The sequence below is a fragment of the Gouania willdenowi genome, chromosome 13 (genome assembly GCF_900634775.1).
Source record: "Gouania willdenowi chromosome 13, fGouWil2.1, whole genome shotgun sequence".
NCBI lineage: Eukaryota > Metazoa > Chordata > Actinopteri > Blenniiformes > Gobiesocidae > Gouania > Gouania willdenowi.
Genome location: NC_041056.1, coordinates 26,482,564 through 26,501,749, shown reverse-complemented (window position 1 = coordinate 26,501,749; position 19,186 = coordinate 26,482,564). Strand labels below are relative to the sequence as shown.

Below are 19,186 nucleotides of genomic sequence, written 5' to 3'. Positions count from 1 at the left end.
TATATATATATATATATATATATATATATATTTATTTATTTATTTATTTATTTTTTTTAAAGTGGATCATGATTTAATGACCATGGCAAAATATGTGACAATATTGTATTGTGTTGTTCGTAGAATATAATATCATGTTTGTGCAATACACTATATTTATTTATTTTATTTATTTATTTATTCAGTTTATTTCCGACATGGTTACATATTGTTACTATATACTTTAGTGTTTGTACAATATAATATCATGTTTGTACAATATAATATCATGTTTGTACAATATAATATCATGTTTGTACAATATAATTATATTGTTCATACAATATATAGTGATCCAAAATACATTTTCCCCTGTGCCAGCTCTACGCTTCAGTAATTTGTATAAAGGCAAACTGCAAGCTACATAATTTAGTTTTTTTTGTAGTGGTTTGTATTAGGTTATTTATAAAATAAAATGTGTTTTTTTTTTTTTTTTTTTTTTTTTTGGTTAAAGGTTTAATATTTGCCACCTGCGGTTTGAACTTTGCTTTTTGAGCCTTTTAAAGCTTCTTTCACACCTACTAGTTTTCATTGTATCATTTACCTTTCCATCACTAGAGGGCGGATCTAATTCCATGAGAGATAGCCAATCAAAAAAGTGCATTTCAAGCTTAAAGTAGTGACGATATCAAATACTTACAGTTAAAATTCTACTTTCAAAATAAAAGTAAATATGCGGGTCATTATCGGGATAAACAACAACGGTGACCAAGACGTTCATTTAAAAAAAAAACTTATTTTATTCCACATTTTGTTGAGTTTAGTCGGGGTTTCATGTGAATGTTTGAAGGAATACGGCTCTATGGTTGCGTGCACTTTTTAATAAGAAAGTTTTATTTTGAATGTTGCACCGGAACTTGTTGTGTTAGAATGAATGACATTGAATTATATCCGCATAGTGCCACAGTGAGCATTTGTAGTCATTACGTTAACCTTGTTACCTGAAGCCTCGTTTATAGTAACAGAAGTGTGTTTGATCGCTACTTAGTGAAACTTATAACTACATGTTTATCATTGGTTTATGGAAGTTATAGGGATAGCATAGTTCCTTAGCTTGGCCTCAAACCGGCGAGCAGGTGATAGGGTAGTTGTTTTTAGGTTCTGTTTTTGTACATTTTTGTGTTTTGTTGTTATAATATCGAAGCTTGTCTCCATTATTTCGACATGGAGTCGTTGGGACTCGTCGGCACCGTTCTGGGAGGGTTTCTCTGTCTTGTTTTGGCTGGGCCTGTGTTGGTAGCCTACAAACTTGGTTTATTCTACCAGTGGTTTCATAAGGTAAGTGTAATCGGACCTGTGTGTGTGTGTGTGTGCAGGTTAAAACAGGAACCACTCCAGGCAGATAAACTTTGACCAACGCAGTGGTTTTAAAGAACGAAGGTTATTAAGATCCATTGGGTTGTTTGTGGGTTTGCACAAAGCCTTGTTTCTCCTCTCCACTGTGTGACTAAACAATACAATAACAATAGGCAGACTCAGTTATTGACTTTATAAAAGGCCTGTTTAATGAGTAGATCATATAACCAATAGAAGGCCTGTCTGCTACTGATGATAAGTGTTTATTCACAACAGCAGCAGCACTTTAAAGTCGTGTAGGGCTGGGCGATTTGGACAAAAACTCATATTTCGATTTTTTTTTCCCTCAAAATCTCGATTTTTTTTTTGTTTTTTGAATGAAAGTGAATTAAACTCTGGAAAACAATAACCAGAAATAAACATTTTCTCCCTGGTAAAGATAATATCTCAAACAACAGGTACAATGATAAACTTGGTGATATTACAGCCTGTACATGCAGTACAAGCCACAATTTACTCTGTCTCTCAAATGTTTCAGGATTTTTTTCCAGGTTTAGTATCTCCCGAATAAAGAAGAAATCTTAATATTTTTCAACTCAATAAAATCTTACCAGAAAGACAATTCTGGGCTAAATTTGCTGATGCAAAATGCCACACAAGCACATTATTATTAACAATATGTTCCACTTTTAGCTTTTTCTCCTTTAAGGGACAGCACGTGTGAGTGAGTTTTTTTTTTTTTTTTTCACTCTACACACGGTGGTGGCAAGCTACAATTGTAGCCACAGCTACCCTGGGGTAGACTGACAGAAGCGAGGCTGCCATAGTGCCCCATTGGTCCCTCATTGACCACCAACACTCACACACACCACATTCATACGAGGCAATGTGGATAAAGTACCTTGTCCAAGGACACCAATGACTTGGATAAAGCAGGATTCGAACCCCAACCCTTCGGTTATTGGAAGACCCACTCTACCACTGATCCATGGTGGTTTCATATAGGCAGTTTTGTCATTTTCTATATCGCCAAAATAGAAAAATGTGGATATATTGCCCAGCTTTAAAAGTCGTACACATCTGATCATTTATTTCAATCTGGATCACCTTTTTTTTTTTTAATGTATCGCATAATTTGCAGCATTGTGATCTTTTCTATTTAAGACGGACACACAAAGCACTCGGCACGGAGGAGAGAGCGTGGCAGAGGTTCTTCGTGCTCATGGGATCAAGTATGTGTTCACGCTGGTTGGTGGACACATCTCGCCGATCCTGGTGGCCTGTGAGAAGGTGGGCATCCGGGTAGTGGACACCAGACATGAGGCCACGGCTGTATTCGCTGCTGATGCTGTGGCAAGGCTCTCAGGTACACACACATCTCACGTAAACGCATGTTCGTCGAACAATAAACATTACAGAAGCGTCCTGGTCGGGATGCACCGAAACTGTAAAACGAAAATGAGAAAACCAAGGCCAAAAAACCAAAAGAAATGATTTTGCACGTTATTAGTACCATTGCGTTTATGGGTATAAATGTGCATTGCAATTGGATAGATTATTAATGCTTCAAAAATAAATCAATAAAAAAATCTGAAAACATGTATTTTGCACTGATGTTTCCAACAACGCACAATATAAACATAAACTTAACTTGATCCCATTTATATATTAAGTAATATTGTACAGGCCTATAACATCCTGTTTCGGTGAGAAAAATGTTTTGGCCGAGAACCGAAAATGCACTTTTGGGCCATTTTCAGCCAAAATTCCGGTGAATCACTAGGGTACTTCCTGGTTTTGCGTCTAGATTGTTACTTTAAACCAGTATTTCTCAAATGGGAGTACGCCCTGTAGTGCCATTGCATCCTCTAGGGGTACGCGATGGCATTACAGGGTGAACTTGAGAGAGGAATGTAAAAATGAACAAACAAAGGCATCAAAAACATGGGGTTTTATAATGTTTATTTTTAGCTAAAAATGATCATCTTGATAATAATGATGAAAATGATCTCGATTAGAACATGAACTGAGAATACAAGAGTCAGTCTTGGTCCCACATCAGGCGGGAGATGAGCGGAAATGATAAAAAAACAGTGGTAATAAATCTATTCAAGAGGCACTAAACACTGTTTCATTCATTTATATATGAAATGAGAGTTCTTTAAATGTGTGTTATCACCCATTCATTCGATCATTATGTTCTATAATTGTTTTTTCCACAGTATTCTGAGCAAAATGTTGTAGTCGGACAAAAAGTCGGGTACTTGAAATCAGAAATAAGAGAAAGGTACGGTGGCTGGGAAGTGTCAGGTGAATGCATTTACAGAAACGAACACAAATGCAAACAGGTCACAACACGAATGCAAACAGGTCACAACACGAATGCAAACAGGTCACAACGGAAGTGTTTCCGACGGACCGGTATTTACAGTCGGACGGGTATTATGATATGATAGCCTGATGTGAAAAATATAAGAGTATCCTAATCAACTTTCACTTACTTTCATACGCGTTTCGATGTCTTCTTCTTGTTCTTAACTGTTCTGGTGGGTTAAAAACATCCACCAGAAACGTGTCCGTCTGTAATACCGGTCCGTCGGAAACACTTCCGTTGTAGCCATTTTGCATTCGTGTTGTGACCTTTTTGCATTTGTGTTCATTTCTTTAAATGCATTCACCTGACACTTCCCGGCCACCGGGTTTCCGCAACGGAAGTGTTTCCGACGGACCGGTATTACAGACGGACACGTTTCTGGTGGATGTTTTTAACCCACCAGAACAGTTAAGAACAAGAAGAAGACATTGAAACGCATATGAAAGTAAGTGAAAGTTGATTAGGATACTCTTATATTTTTCATATCAGGCTATCATATCATAATACCCGTCCGACTGTTATACCGGTCCGTCGGAAACACTTCCGTTGTGGCCGGTTTGCATTTGTGTTGTGACCTGTTTGCATTTGTGTTCGTTTCTGTAAATGCATTCACCTGACACTTCCCAGCCACCAGTAGAAAGGGGTACTTCATTCAAAAAAAGTTTGAAAACCATTGCTTTAAACTGTGTTTACTGTTTTTTTTTTATTTTTATTTATTTATTTTTTTTTCCAAACAGCATTTTTACTCTTTGTCTATCACACAGGTTCTGTTGGCGTGGCTGCAGTAACTGCCGGCCCTGGTCTTACAAACGCGGTGACGGCTGTGAAGAATGCTCAGATGGCTGAATCTCCATTGCTGCTTATAGGCGGAGCTGCTGGTACAATTCTGCAGGTGAATCAGATTCTTATCAGCACACAAATACAACAATAGATAAAAGTAGTGGTGCCTCAGCAGCTAACAGAGGCAGCACGTTTAAATGTTTGGATTTGTTTTGTGTTTGTTGTTGTCGTTGTTGTTCAGGGCCGAGGAGCGCTCCAAGACATTGACCACATGTCTCTCTTCAAGCCGCTGTGTAAATTCTGTGCGTCCATCAGGACAATCAGGGAGATTGTGCCCACGGTCAGGAACGCTCTGGCCATCGCTCAGTCTGGGACACCTGGACCTGTGTTCATTGAGTTCCCCCTCGACACACTCTACCCGTTCCACCTGGTGTCCAAAGAATTTATCCCTAAGAGCCCTCCAAAAGGACTGATGGGAAATCTTATTGCATGGTATGATTTAATGCAGTGAAAATCAAGTTTGGTTTGCAAACATGTTGAAGTAAATGATTATTAGAGAGGCAAGTGTCAAACTCAAACCCGGCCCTTCAGAGCATCCAATTCAGCCAGCAGGAGAAAGTAGATATGCCGGAGAAAACATGAATCATGATGTAAATGAAACTCAACAATATTTGCTGCGGCTCTTAGTTTTCCTGGTGCTTTTATCACATGATTACTGTTGTTTTAAATGTTAAACTGTTGAAAAAACTCAAAATTCTTACAAAATCCTTCAATTTTCCACAAATTATTAAATAATATTTCCCTTAATTAAATAGAAATTGGTCACAAAGTCGAGGAAATTTAAAGTGAAGATCCTGTCGGGACTGATATCTGTCACTTATTGCGTAGGAGTGCAAATTAGGGCACATAAATGTTGAAATTGCTCATTTTCCCGCATAAAATCTGTGCCACACTTGAGATCAAACTGCTCCGTATTTGGCCCTTGAACTAAAATGAGTTTTACACCCCTGGCCTAAATCGATGGATATTTAAGGTTTTTGTCTTCATGATGTTTGGACAGACAAATGTTTCCTCGCCATAATTCTACATACATTTTCCAGGTATATGAAGAACCACATGCTGAATCTTTATGCTGGTGCCTGGGAGCCCAGAGATGTGTCCCCTCTGCCAGTTCACATCCCTCTGGCCACAGACGATCAGGTACCGTGCAACTGTTTTTAATTTGAAAGGAATCTAAATAGCCGCTGCAATTGATTACATCATCAATAATGAGAATATTTCCATCCTTACTTACATTAATCAGAAGAAATAATTCAAGTGTTTTTTAATAATCAGGTGCAAAAGTGCATTGAACTGGTGAGTCGGGCCAAAAAACCGGTTATTCTTCTGGGAAGCCAAGCAGTATTAGCCCCCACACCAGCTGAAGAAATCAGGTAATGTACAATAGGTGGCATGGTATTGCAGAATTTATTTTTATTTTTTGCATATCTAAAGTATTTTTGCTCCCCCTAAGATGGGACAATAAAACCCACTGCTGTGTAAAACTGAAATGAAAAGAGAAATAAATTGTAGTTCTACAGCTTACTGTTATTCATATTACTATTGTTATTATTTTCTGTAAGTTTTGAAGTTACCATTGAAGTGTGTGTTAATGGTAGGTGAATTTAACCAAAATAAATAATTCTGTGGTTTGTAGGAAAGCTCTGGAGGGTCTTGGAATCCCCTGTTTTCTTGGAGGCATGTCCCGTGGCATTCTGGGTAAAGACAGTCCCATTCAAATCCGACAGAACAGACGAGACGCTCTTAAGGAGGCAGATTTAGTGCTCTTAGCAGGTCAGACACACCATCCCAACTAATAATAGCCTGTCTGTCTTGGTTTGTTTATAAGGTTTCTGGAGTTGTATAATGAAAACTAACTTCTCCCCTTTTGTTTTGCATTATATTTCCTCTTGGCTGCCATAAAGTAATTAGGAATCAGAACGATTAAGTTCAAGTTAAATTAAATAATTTTTATACAATACAGCTCAAACAAAGACTTTTGAACACCTTTAGAATATAATGCATGCTCTTACATGTTGTTCTACCGTTCACTCCTAACACATTTTACCTCTATCATTAGCTGTGCATGTTGCAGTTGACTGCAGGGTTGGGGTCAATTGCAATTACATTTTCAATTACCCATGGTTCAATTACAATTATGGTGAGGAGCATTTTTCCAATTACAATTGAATTACAATATCATTTTTTTTTTAATCCTCAGTCAATTAAAATTACATTTTTATTTACTAAAAGTTTAATTACTATTAATCACAATTACTGAGCCTGAAGTAAATAACTTGTTCGCTTACTGTTAGCATCTCTTATGATAACGGGTCTTAAATCAGCTGTAAAATACACTAAAAACAAACATCTATCATCTAATTTCTTTCCGATTTATTGGTTACCTTGTTAGGATTCCTAATCAATGAACATACAGTATAGATTTTATTGTTTTTGGTGTGGGTGTTTAAATGGTAAAATGTGGTAAAGCTTGATATGAAACTGTGAACTACAGATGTATAGAACTGTAACATGGTTCCCCAGTTTTGCAGTAAATTACAATTGAAATATTTGTATACATTTTCATGACAATTACAATTACAAAGTCAATTATCTAAACTCAATTACAATTTCATTACAATTACGACGGCAACAAATTTTGAAAATGATAAATATGCCGTAATTGTAATTTATTATCAATTATAATTTTAATTGACCCCAATCCTGGTTGACTGTAAGTAAATAAATTCCCAACGTGTCATTAAATGTTAATAATATTGCATGGGAGAGATGAATAAGTGCTTGAGTTTCCGTCGTGTTCTAACACGGTTAAATGATGAATATGCTGTCGTGTTTGCAGGCACTGTGTGCGACTTCCGACTGGGCTACGGCCGAGTTCTCAGCAGACACAGTAAGATCATTGCAGTCAACAGAGACAAGTCGCAGCTGCTGAAAAACTCTGATTTGTTCTGGAAACCCACCATTGCTGTTCAAGGTAATGATCTCCATTTACATTACACATGGTAGTCTTGGATAAGTCCATCTTTCTACATTGATCTGGTGACATATTAGGGCTACACGTTTGTTTATTAAAATCATTGATCAATTGTATTTGTAAGTACAGCTTTCAGACACACGGGACAAGACGTTACCATCCTTTGTGACAGCACATGCATAAGTACATTGGTTGTTGATGATGGTGGAATGCATTTTCTCTAGTGTTTCTTCATGATAGTGTTGTAGCACTAGTAAAGGGCAGTGGTGACCTAGTGGTTACAGAAACAGGCTTGTAACCGGTGGGTTGGCGGTTCAAATCCACTGCGGGACCTTGAGCAAGTCCCTTAGACCTAATTGCTTCCAGGACTTTTGAAAAAGAGATTCTTAAAGAGTAACTAAACCCCTGCATTCTGCTGACCTGCCACTAGGGGGAAATTCAAAAAATGCCTTGATCAGTCCCTCCAAGATTTTGCAATGTTGCGATCGCAACTATTAATGCAAAATCAAGCAAACTCCGTGAAATCAGTGCGGCATTGCAATTCTTCAAAAGCCCGCAACTTTCCCACAACTTTACTGAAAAAAAAACATAAATAAGCAGCCGCTTATCATTATTTTTTGGCATTTTAGCACTTGTAGTTGCTACGGATGTAGCGGCGGATGTACTATGGGCTTTGCACCATAGACATATATATGCATCGACTGCTGCCACCCTCTCGAGCGGTGTGTCTACTTAGAAAGAAAATGCCTATGTCACATCCTGTTTTCAAACAGTGCCGGGAGAAAGCAGGAGTGGAGCTGGAGTCATGTGCGATAGAAATACCTCGCATTTGCCAACAAAAATATTGGCTAAGGACCGTGCAAAACAGTACCCAACGTTGCTTTATAAGAGTGGAGGTAAACTTTTTTGTTCAAAATGCAATGTTATCATCGAGCACAAGCGGAAGTCGTCTATGGACAAGCATTTTGCTTCTGCAAAGCACGTCAAGAGAATGCAAGCCAGTGCACAACCCCATGTGGGAGAACAAACAGGAAGCACACAATATCATTACATACAGTATGTTCGTTAATGCTTTGTATTTTTTAATTTTTTTGTTATGCCTAAAGAAATATGTCTTCATGACAGGTTCATGTCATGCACTTTAAGATGCCTTAAGTTCAATATTGTTTACTGACTTGCACTTCTGATGATCATTTTGATTAAAAACTGTTGCACCTTTTTTTTTTTTTGCAACTTTTGGAAAAATGGCCCGAGAAATCAGGCATTTCAGCCCGCAACAATCACAAAAAATACCCGCGAAATCCTGGAGGGACTGTTTGATTATGGGTGCCCAGTTAGGCAGCCGGTCAGAGGTGTGTGCAGAGACGGACGGTAATGCACACAATGATGTGTCTGTACACACACACACAGCGAGTTCACAGCTGAGATGTGAAGCCCTGCTCCACCACCACCTTACGCACATAGCGATAAGACGTACACTCACATTTGCGCACACGCAGAGAATACACGGGAATACACACATGAGGTGTCTGTAAATACACACATAGCTTGAGAATCTGCTCTTTATAGAAACACAGAGTCAAAAACATCACCGCTGCAGGTGGCTGCTTCTCGCGGAACAGTGGACTTCCTCATTTAGCCTGTCAATCAATGCTCACTGAGGGCTGTGATTGGAGGAAACCCCCCTCTCAGCTTTTATAGGCGGGGCCAACAGTGAAAGTTGATGAAGCAGGGGAATTTTAAAGAATCCGTCTCTGCCAATAGCAAAATTCAATTGTAATAGCCAGCGTTCCAACCTTGGAGGTCAGTAACTCTGTCATTTTACAACTAAATACGCAAAATTACAATACTTTTACTAAAATATGAAGAGTGGGACTATGATTAATAAACAACACCCTTAATACTTAATACCCAAATACATCTGTATTCAGCAGAAAAAAGTGGGTTTGGGGTTCAGTTACTCTTTAATCTCAATGAGACTTTCCTGATTAAATAAAGGTAGAGGAAAAAAAAAAAAGCAGCACTCAAGACCTGGGGCTTCATGTACAAAAGGTACATACGCCCAAAAACGTGCTTACGTCAAAATCCAAGTCAATATCCTGATGTTCAGAAACTGGAGGGGGCTTACGTACATTTCTACATACTAAAATAATACAATACATTCACACATGAACCTCTGAGCTACTGTTGACATGTATCATTTACACATTTTTAGCGAGTTTGTTTTTTAATTGTTTTTATCTGTCTAATCTGAGTCATCCACATGTTGTTCATTACCTGTCAGAGCTCTGTGAGCTGATCAGGTGGTCAGCTGACCTCTCACTAACAAACACATTTATATCTGAAACTTTAGCAGCCTCACACACACACACACACACTCTAACAGACTGTTTGTGACGTGGGTGTGCCTGTGGGGTTGACGTATTGGTAAAAGGACTTATAGAGGCTTTAATACCAAAGCGTTTCCCACTGAGTCACATTTACCAGTTACACATTCACAGCCTGTTTGATGCTCAGATAGAGACAGAGACAAACATTAAGCCTGGTGTGCACGATCATAACATCATATTTTGCAATTATTATTATTAGTAGTAGTATTATTAGCATTATTATTATTGTTATCATCATCTCAGTCTTACATGTTGTCGTTGGTCTAATAATGTTAAAAAATATTTTTCAAGCAGGTTTTTGTACATGAGGCCCCTGATCTTGGTCTCGAGACCACATTTTGGTGGTCTTTATTTTATCTCGGCCTGGCAGGACTCTGGATTTTTTTGTCGAAAACCAGCACTAATTTCTGATCTTTTTTTTTTTATCTTCATTGATGTGATAACAAGGAGAAGCACTTTGAACTGTTCCTGATTAATTATTGTTCCAACATTTATTGTTAGCTCACTGATTGTTCTGCCTCGTTGGAAATCTTTTCCAGTTAAAGTTTCTTTTATTCAGACAACTTTTTTTTTAGGAAGTGCACTTTGATCTGTTAACATGTTTCGACTGTCAACAGCCAGTCTTCCTCAGGGGCATCTGCTGATTGCTTTGATGTGTCCTTGTGACCACGCCCAGAAATAACTCATAAGGACACTTCAAATAGAAATCTTTTCCAGTGCCTTGTGTGTCAGAAACCTGCAAGAACTCAGACATAAGTCCATTTTCATTCTAGTCAGAAATACCTCTGAACACTTACTTTAGGCCTCATTCACCTGACAAATAAACATCTGATTTTCAGATATTTGAAATATTTCTGGACTTATCAGTGGCTTTTAAATACAGACAAGGATCATTTTTTGGTAAGAATTGAGTTAGAATTTTGATTTTTGCATGTTGCGCTTTGAAAGACTTTCAGACACCTTGTTTTTCTCTGTCAAATGAAAAACTAATAATAGGAGAGAATTCTATTAAACTCTTCAACCATTTCATGGTTTTGAAAATGGGTTGTTATAGTCTTGGTCTTGGCTTGGTCTCGGTGCAATCTGGTCTTGAGTAAGTCTTGGATAGTGTGGTCGTGAGTACACTATCTCATGAGGTGTTTAGGCCTAATACAGCCTCACCAAACAGCTAGCTCCAGGTCCATCTGACCCCACCATGCATCCCATTCACAATTATCACAATGACGCTTCTTCTCAGGTCTGTCCTTTTGGAGCCGAACAAAGATCCTTCCTTTTTAATCAGACCCACTGTCTGCCTGTCTGTTTTTTGTCATTGTTTGTAACAGCTGATTAAATGAAGATGAGAACCAAAACACGAAACCTAAAAATGTGATGCCTAAAAGTTACTTTTCTTGTATTTTGTAGGTGATGTTGGCTCACTTTTAGTGCAACTATCTAAAGGGCTAAAAGGCTACCACTGTCCTCAGGAATGGCCTCAGAGTCTTAAAGCTCAAGATGCAACAAAAGAAGCTGCAAACAGGTGAGCATGATCAACATTTTCACATACCTTAAAACATATTTCACATACAATGAAATGCTGGGGGTTTTTTTTTTTTTTTTTTTCTATTTTCCCAATCCAGGGCTAAAGCTGAGGAGAAGACCGAACAACATTTAAATCCTTTAAAAGTTCTCTACCGTGTGGATGAGCTCATGGCTGAGGACGCTGTTATTGTGGTCGATGGAGGAGACTTTGTAGGAAGTGCTGCGTATATTTTGAGACCAAGGGGGCCTTTGCACTGGCTCGACCCAGGTACTAAACCTGGAACTCAGACACATGACACTCAACACCTCAGCTCTGTACGAGCATCCAAGAAAGCTCTTAGCGATATCGACCAAAAGTCATATCTTGATATTTTTTTGTCATAATGGCGATAAGAGATATAAATCTCAATCATTTTAATTCAAATTAAGTTTGACTAGAAAGACAATTCTGAGTTAAATTTGCTGTTACAAAATGCCACACAGACACATTTATTAATAAACAGTTGCACAAAATGTTTAGGGGAAGGTCTGGGTTAGGACGCACTCACAAACCAACTGTGCTTTTAATGTTGTTCTGAAAAGTAGTAAAAGCAGTCACTTCGAAAACAAATGTTTTAAAACAAAATAAGCTCTAAAAATGATATATCGATATGTGATATTTTAATTTTCTATATCGCAAAAATGCCAAACAAGATACATCTTGAATCTCGATATATCGCCCAGCCCTACTCTCAATCATTATGGAGACCCATGCTCTAGCCAATGAATATATTAACCAGACATGATTACAATGTTACTCTTTTAACTAGGGATGTAACGATTAATCGTAAGGCAGTTAAAAATCGATTCATAGGTATCACGGTTGATATCGATTTTCTGAAAATTGAATCGCAGTACTTGTTTTAACCAGCAGAGGGCGCTATCCACAAGTGTAGGCGGCGGGCGGAGTCTGCTAATACTTTCTTTCTGGCTGCCTTCTACTCTTAAATATGTTAATAAATGATTCATTACCCCTTAAGCACCGAAAGAATATCTGTAATATTACTTGAATATCTGTAAAAGTCACGTTTTTCTATTAGCTCTGTCTGCTAGCATAGCTTCTCTTCTTCACTGCAAGATATCTGCATGCTAACCGACCACTGTGTTACCAGCGCCCTCTGCTGGTCCAAACAAATATGACGTAAATCAGCGTAATCACGGTTTTTTTTGTTTTTAAAGTCCAATTGTTAAGGCACAAAATACATTTTCAGTTGCACTTTTAAAAAGAAAAAGAACTATTATGCAGTTTTGCATTGTTTATTATAGAACCAGAATTTAAATTAATAGGCTTCATTTTCATTTCTATTATTCCTTTATTTATTTCATTCAAGATTTATTTTTAGTTAAATTCCATTGTTTTGAATTGTTTATCAAGGAATTCTTTTGACAATGAAAAATAAAAGGAAAATAGTACCGTATTTCATTCATTGTATCGTGAACCCAGTATCGTGAATCGAATCGTATCGGGAGTTGAGTGAATCATTACATCCCTATTAACTAATACACTCTATAGTTCTGTTGAAAATGTCTGAGACTGACCACTTTGAAGTAAAGATGTCTCGTTCCAATATTGATATCTGATATCGATCCGATATCAGCAACAACAAAATAACAAGAAGTATCTGATTATATCAGCCTGCATCTAAAATCTGTAATATGATATTGTTATCATTGGATTAATTGAGGTTATTTGTTAGGGCTTTTATTATCTGAATTCAATTGTAGAATATTCGTATATTCAGGTTAATAATTATGTAACAATTTTGTTAATATGAAATTGGTCAGTTTTTCTGTCTATTGTTCTCTGTCTGATAAATATCACGCGATAAAAACCTTTTCTAACATTCCACACTACAGAATAATTAATACAAATATGTAGGATTTTCAATATTGGTGTCGGCCAATAATCAAGGCTGTGATATCTGTATTGTGTTAGAAATTGTAAAGTTGTATTGGTACGTCCCTACTTCTCTTAAATCCCACATGATCTCTAAATAGTGTTCATTCTTAAAACAGATTTTTAAAACAGATTTGTTGAAGACAACGAAATACGCAAAATGTATAAAATATTAAACAAATACAACTGTGTTTTGTTTACCTAATGCCAGTGTTTGGTTTTCATGTCTGTCTTTTCTTCCCGTAGGGGCATTTGGAACTCTGGGAGTCGGAGGGGGATTTGCTCTGGGTGCAAAGCTGTGTCGTCCTGATTCAGAGGTGTCGAACCTGTTCATTAATTCAACAAAATCAGTTTGTCTGATTGTCTGTGTGTTGATCGGTTGGAATTCTGTCTGTGTGTTTCCCAGGTGTGGATAATTTATGGTGACGGCTCCTCAGGCTACAGCATTGCAGAATTCGACACATTCACAAGACACAAGGTACATATTTCAGATTCATATTTCTATAACAAGCGTTTTGATAGAAATGATGTAGAAGACAAAAACTACGACGGCGTATTAGGCCCACTTTAAAATAAAAAGAAATCTGAGTTTAAAGTTGTAATATTTCGAGATTAAAGTCATAATTTTATGAAAATAAAGCCGTAAAGCACTCAGAATTCCCTGTTGAAGTGAACGCAACTAACGCCGATAGCTCTGAAGTCGACCACTTCCTCCTCCACAATAAAAGAGGCGATTTGCTCCAAATCAGTCCGGTTCTTTGGTCGGAATGAACGCAAACGTCTGCAAAGTGTCTTTAAAGCCCTTAAACTGATAACAGTGTGATGATGATGGGTCAAAAGGATCAGTATTTCACCATGTGTGAAACCTAAATGTTCCACATTCTCCACAACACAGACAAGATCCTGTTTGTATTTCAACTTTATTCTGGAACTGATACGACTTTAATCTCATGAAATTACAACCTTATTAAGATACAACTTTATTCTCACGAAATTACAACTTTTTTCTCGAAATATGATGACTTTATTCTCGTAGTGACCAAATTTTTCATTTTATTTTGATGTGGCCCTAATGTTGTCGTAAAAAGAATAAAGGTTTTTTAGAACTTATTTTTTTATTTTCAAAGTAAACAACTGGTACATTTTCTTTCTAACTCTGAAATTCTTACAGCTGTATCCATATTGTGTTGTGATTGACAGATAGTAACAATCATATTTTTAAAAAAAATGGTAGATCTGGGAATATTTCAGTCACAAATACATTATTTGATTAAAATTATTTAATTAATAAAAATTAAAAAAACAAGAACCAGAAATGTTGGAGTGAGTGGATTGATATTAGGGTGGGTTCAGATAATTTTATTGTACCATTCTGGTCTCAGCAGGTTACCGTCTAGTAAAAAATCTTCATTTCTGGAGTCTTAAAGCGTCTGTGATTATTTCTCACAGTTTCTCAGTCCACATGTTGGGGGTGGGGGGTTTGGTTTTAGCCAATTAATTTTGAAGATATTTTCTCACTTTTCTATCAATGCCTGCTGGCATTAGGCCATAAATAGTGTTTGATGGATGATTTAATTGAACCTGTTATATTATGGTATGTTTTTCCCTTTAGACTCCAATCATAGCTGTGGTGGGAAATGATGCCGGATGGACTCAGATATCCAGGGAGCAGGTGCCCATGCTTGGCAGCAACGTAGCATGTGGCCTTGCTTTCACAGGTACATTTTCCCTCATATAACAGCTGTGTTTGAACTGTGCCAACATGGAGAATAAATACACATTATTTTGGTCTAAAGTCTCCAGGATTGGGGTCAATTACATTTTTCAGTTCCATTTCTTTTTTACGTACGTTTTCAATTACCCATGTTCAATTACGCTTACAGTAACCAGCATTTTTTCCAATCACAAATAAATTACAGTGATGGTTTTATCCACAGAAAGTAAATTACAATACTCTTCTCAATTACTAATGTCCAATTACAATTAATCACAATTACTGAGCCTGAAATGTATAACCTAATAAAAGTTAACCTTCCTCTTGTGTTAGCTTTCTGTTAGCATCCATTATGATAACGGGTCCTAAATCAGCTGTAAAATACACTAAAAACAAATATCTATCATCTAATTTCTTTCCTATCTATTGGTTACCTTGTCAATGAAAATATGGGTTTTAATATTTTTGGTGTCAGCTTCTGAGCCTTTTTTGTTTCAGTACACCCCTAGATTCATTTGTTTTAATAGTAAAATGTGGTAAAGTTTGATATGAAACATATTTTAATAATTAACTACATATATGTAGAACTGTAACATGGTTCCTCAGTTTAGCATTAAATTATAATTGACAATTTTAATAGAATTCTCATGGCAATTACAATTACCAAGTCAATTATCTCAACTCAATTACAATTCAATTATGATTATGGTAGCAACAGATTTAAAAAATTACAATTACACCATAATGGTAATTAATAATCAATTATGTGACTGAAGGATCTGCATTTTGATTTAACAGATTATCACACGGTGGCAGATGGTTACGGAGGTAAAGGATACCTGATGGGTCGGGAGGATGAAGAGAAGATGAGTGACATCATCAGAAAGGCCCAGAAGGAGACGAGGGAGGGCAAAGCCACACTTCTCAATGTTCTGATCGGAAAAACCAATTTCAGAGAAGGCTCTGTGTCCGTGTAAATCAGCTGCTGCCTGTTAGGTGTCCATGTTTTCTAACGTTGGTTTTTCTTTTAGACTTTAGCTACCAGGATCAAAAAGGGATTTCAGGAGACGGAAGAAAGCAGTTTGCATTTAAAGCCATATTTCTTTTAAACATGAGAAATAAAATGAGTGCAGATTCTGCTAAGAAAGAAAGAAACGAGCTGGGTTTTTATCACGTGCAGCATCACAATATTTGTTTCCCTATTCAGAACTAAAAAGCATGAATGTGTTGAATATATATCTAAACAATGTATATATTATATATACATACAGGGTCCCCATGGTCAGGAAAGTCCTGGAAAAGTTATGGAATTTGAAAAAATTATTTTCTAGCCTTGAAAAGTCATGGAATGATTTAACAGTTTTGGAAATATAACTTATTTTATTTTACTGTTTAAAATCCAACCTCTGCTATTACTATGGGACATTAAGCAAGTCCATTAACTCTAACACCTTGTGTTGTACGTGGATTTTAATAAAAGTGTCTGCTAATTGAAATTGTAATGTTATAATTAAACATGGTAGCACTTAGTTAGATGATGTTTCATTTTACATTCAATTAGGAATTGACCGATATGGTTTTTTTTAGGGCCGATACCGATTTTTTTTTTTTCCCATCGGCCTTAGTCGATGACCGATACGGACTGCCGATTTTCTTGAGCCGATATTTGCCGCTGATACTACTTTTGCTCCCTCAATTTACATCATAAAAATTACACAATGATGATAACAAATGGTACTAGTCTCAATTTAAAAAAGAAAAAAAAAACATTTATTGAAATTAACAAAAGTGAGGAAGAACAAGAACGTGTAAAAAATTATTTCTGCTCCCTGTAAATAATGCGGATCAGCGAACGCAGCAGCCCGTATCGGCCAATGCCGGAACACGTAAAAAAATTTAAAAAGTGGCCGAGATAATTGGCCGGCCGATGTATCGGTCTATCACTACATTCAATAGCTAATGCATCAATATTTAAAAAAATATTGTAAAATGGGTGTCAAAGGATGTTGTATGATGCTGTATGATATATAAGTTATGCACACAACTTGCATTCCCTGTGCCACATTTTACAGTTACATTAGTACACTGGAAAGGCCGACTTATTTTTACACTCCAATGGTCTTCAATAGATCTTAGTGGTTCAGAATGAAGTCATGGAAGTTTGGTAAAATATTTTGGAAAGGTTTTGAAAAATAATTGTGAAAAAAGTGTGGGAAACCTGTATGTATATATATAATTTTCAAGTTTACATTGACTAAAAACACAGCCGTACTTCTTCCAGGATCGTGTTTGTGCTGCTGTTTAAAAATAACTGCTGCACTTTCTAAAGAAAAGCTTCTGCTGTTTATTTTTGTGTTTTGCTTCCTTTCCTGTAAAAGTGTTCTGCAAACTCATGACTGAAAATATGGGTCAGTATGCTTTCTACAGACTTTGTAAATGATGGCAACAAAAAAGTTAATGACCCCCCCCCCCCCTCTTTCGTTTTTCTCTCTAAATCATAAACACTTTAAATGCGATCATTTAAAAAGGGTATGCGACTTTTTACTGTGATTTTACCTCTCGCTCACATTTAGATGTTCTGACCAAATGTGTATCTGCGGTTTAAATTATTTATATATGATATGTATGGAATGCCAAGCCTTGTCCTTTGAAAAATTGAAATGAAAAATGCAGTGCATTGACCTATTATTACTATACTGATTCCACCACCTTGGAACTTGTGGGTGATTCCGTATTTGTAAACGTTTATGAAGAATCCATGTTGGAATTTAGAAATAAAATATTCCCTTGTTTGATTTTTTGTATTTAAAGGCTCAAATAAATTGATATTGATCATGTATAAATATCCACTGTCTTCTGATCAATGTTTTTGATCCATATAAATGCAACAAAATAAAGTAGATGTTGCACATGTTCAAATCTGATTCGGAAAAAAGCGAAATAACTTATTACAACCAACAGTATTTTATTTTTTTTATTTTCTTTTAACAATACTCAGTTATGCCAAAAAATGTGTGCTGCTGTATTGGGACAAAAATAATAATAATGATAATAAATACATTATTTTACCAGTTAGTGGTCATTATATTGTGGTTCAGTTATGTAGTTATTCATTATAGACAAAAGATAGCAGTGCAGGTTAAACTGCTTGAGTGCACAAACAAATATATTGTGTGGCCCTAAAAACACAAAATACACAAACGTACAACAATGATACACAAAAGACGATTAATATACACAGAATTAAGCATAACACACACAGGAGAGTAAATATGTAGAAAATGGCACCAAAAAACACAAAGCAACAACAAAATGACAAGAAAAATATACAGCTCAACAAAAGCGCACAAAACCCTCAGTTCTGTACTGTATTTATGTTCATCTTAGTTGTTATTCTAAATGCTGAATATTATTTTGTTAATGTAATCTATGGCCTCTGATGTGATAAAAGCTGGCATTTCAGCCCTTGAATTATGTCAGTTTTTCAACAAAAAACTCAAACTATTTATCTTCCACATTTAATACAGTAAACAAGTTTATCTTGTCGGAAGGTCGAAATGTGCCAACATAATGCTGCTAGTTATCTTAAGTCAGTAATAAAGGCTAACGTTTCAAAAGAACAAACAGGACAGTCATTTGTTCTGAGAACTAATCCAAAGTTTTACGTGCGTTGATTCCAGTATTTTATTCTTATTTATCCGGGTTCAGGACCATTTTTAATGGCAGGAAGGGATTGTTATAATTCCCATTGTACTTGAACGCACCACAGTGTCTGACGTCAACAGCAGGCGGAGACTTCAGCGGCTTGGGCAGGTTGTGATTCAACTCGTGACCAATGTAACTGGTGATTAGTTTCCGGGAGCCTCGCTGGTTGCCTGTGAAAACTTCGATAATTGTGAATTAACATGGTATATGTCTTAGAATAAGTTGCTGTTAGTTAGGAATTTCGTATTAACGTTAGATACGCCTCGCTTTTCCTATAAAATAAATAAATCAGTTTTTAGCATCAGTAATCTGCCTGTGTCTACGGTTGGCTGGTGTTGCACAAATGACTGAAAATGATTTAGAAATAATTAATATATGTGTGGTGTTTGTGGAGGAC

General features: G+C 36.6%; 1 protein-coding gene across 1 annotated transcript; it reads left to right on the top strand.

Annotated features, from left to right (window-relative positions):
* The first annotated feature begins 920 nt into the window (after positions 1–920).
* Positions 921–17,879, top strand: ilvbl (ilvB (bacterial acetolactate synthase)-like). The gene is made up of 14 exons (XM_028465730.1): positions 921–1,317; positions 2,500–2,701; positions 4,474–4,601; positions 4,731–4,981; positions 5,590–5,689; positions 5,825–5,922; positions 6,186–6,322; positions 7,389–7,523; positions 11,318–11,432; positions 11,533–11,702; positions 13,617–13,687; positions 13,777–13,848; positions 14,983–15,088; positions 15,883–17,879. The coding sequence occupies exons 1-14, from the start codon at positions 1,204–1,206 to the stop codon at positions 16,059–16,061; spliced, it is 1,878 nt and encodes a 625-aa protein (XP_028321531.1). The 5' UTR covers positions 921–1,203; the 3' UTR covers positions 16,062–17,879.
* Positions 17,880–19,186: the final 1,307 nt, after the last annotated feature.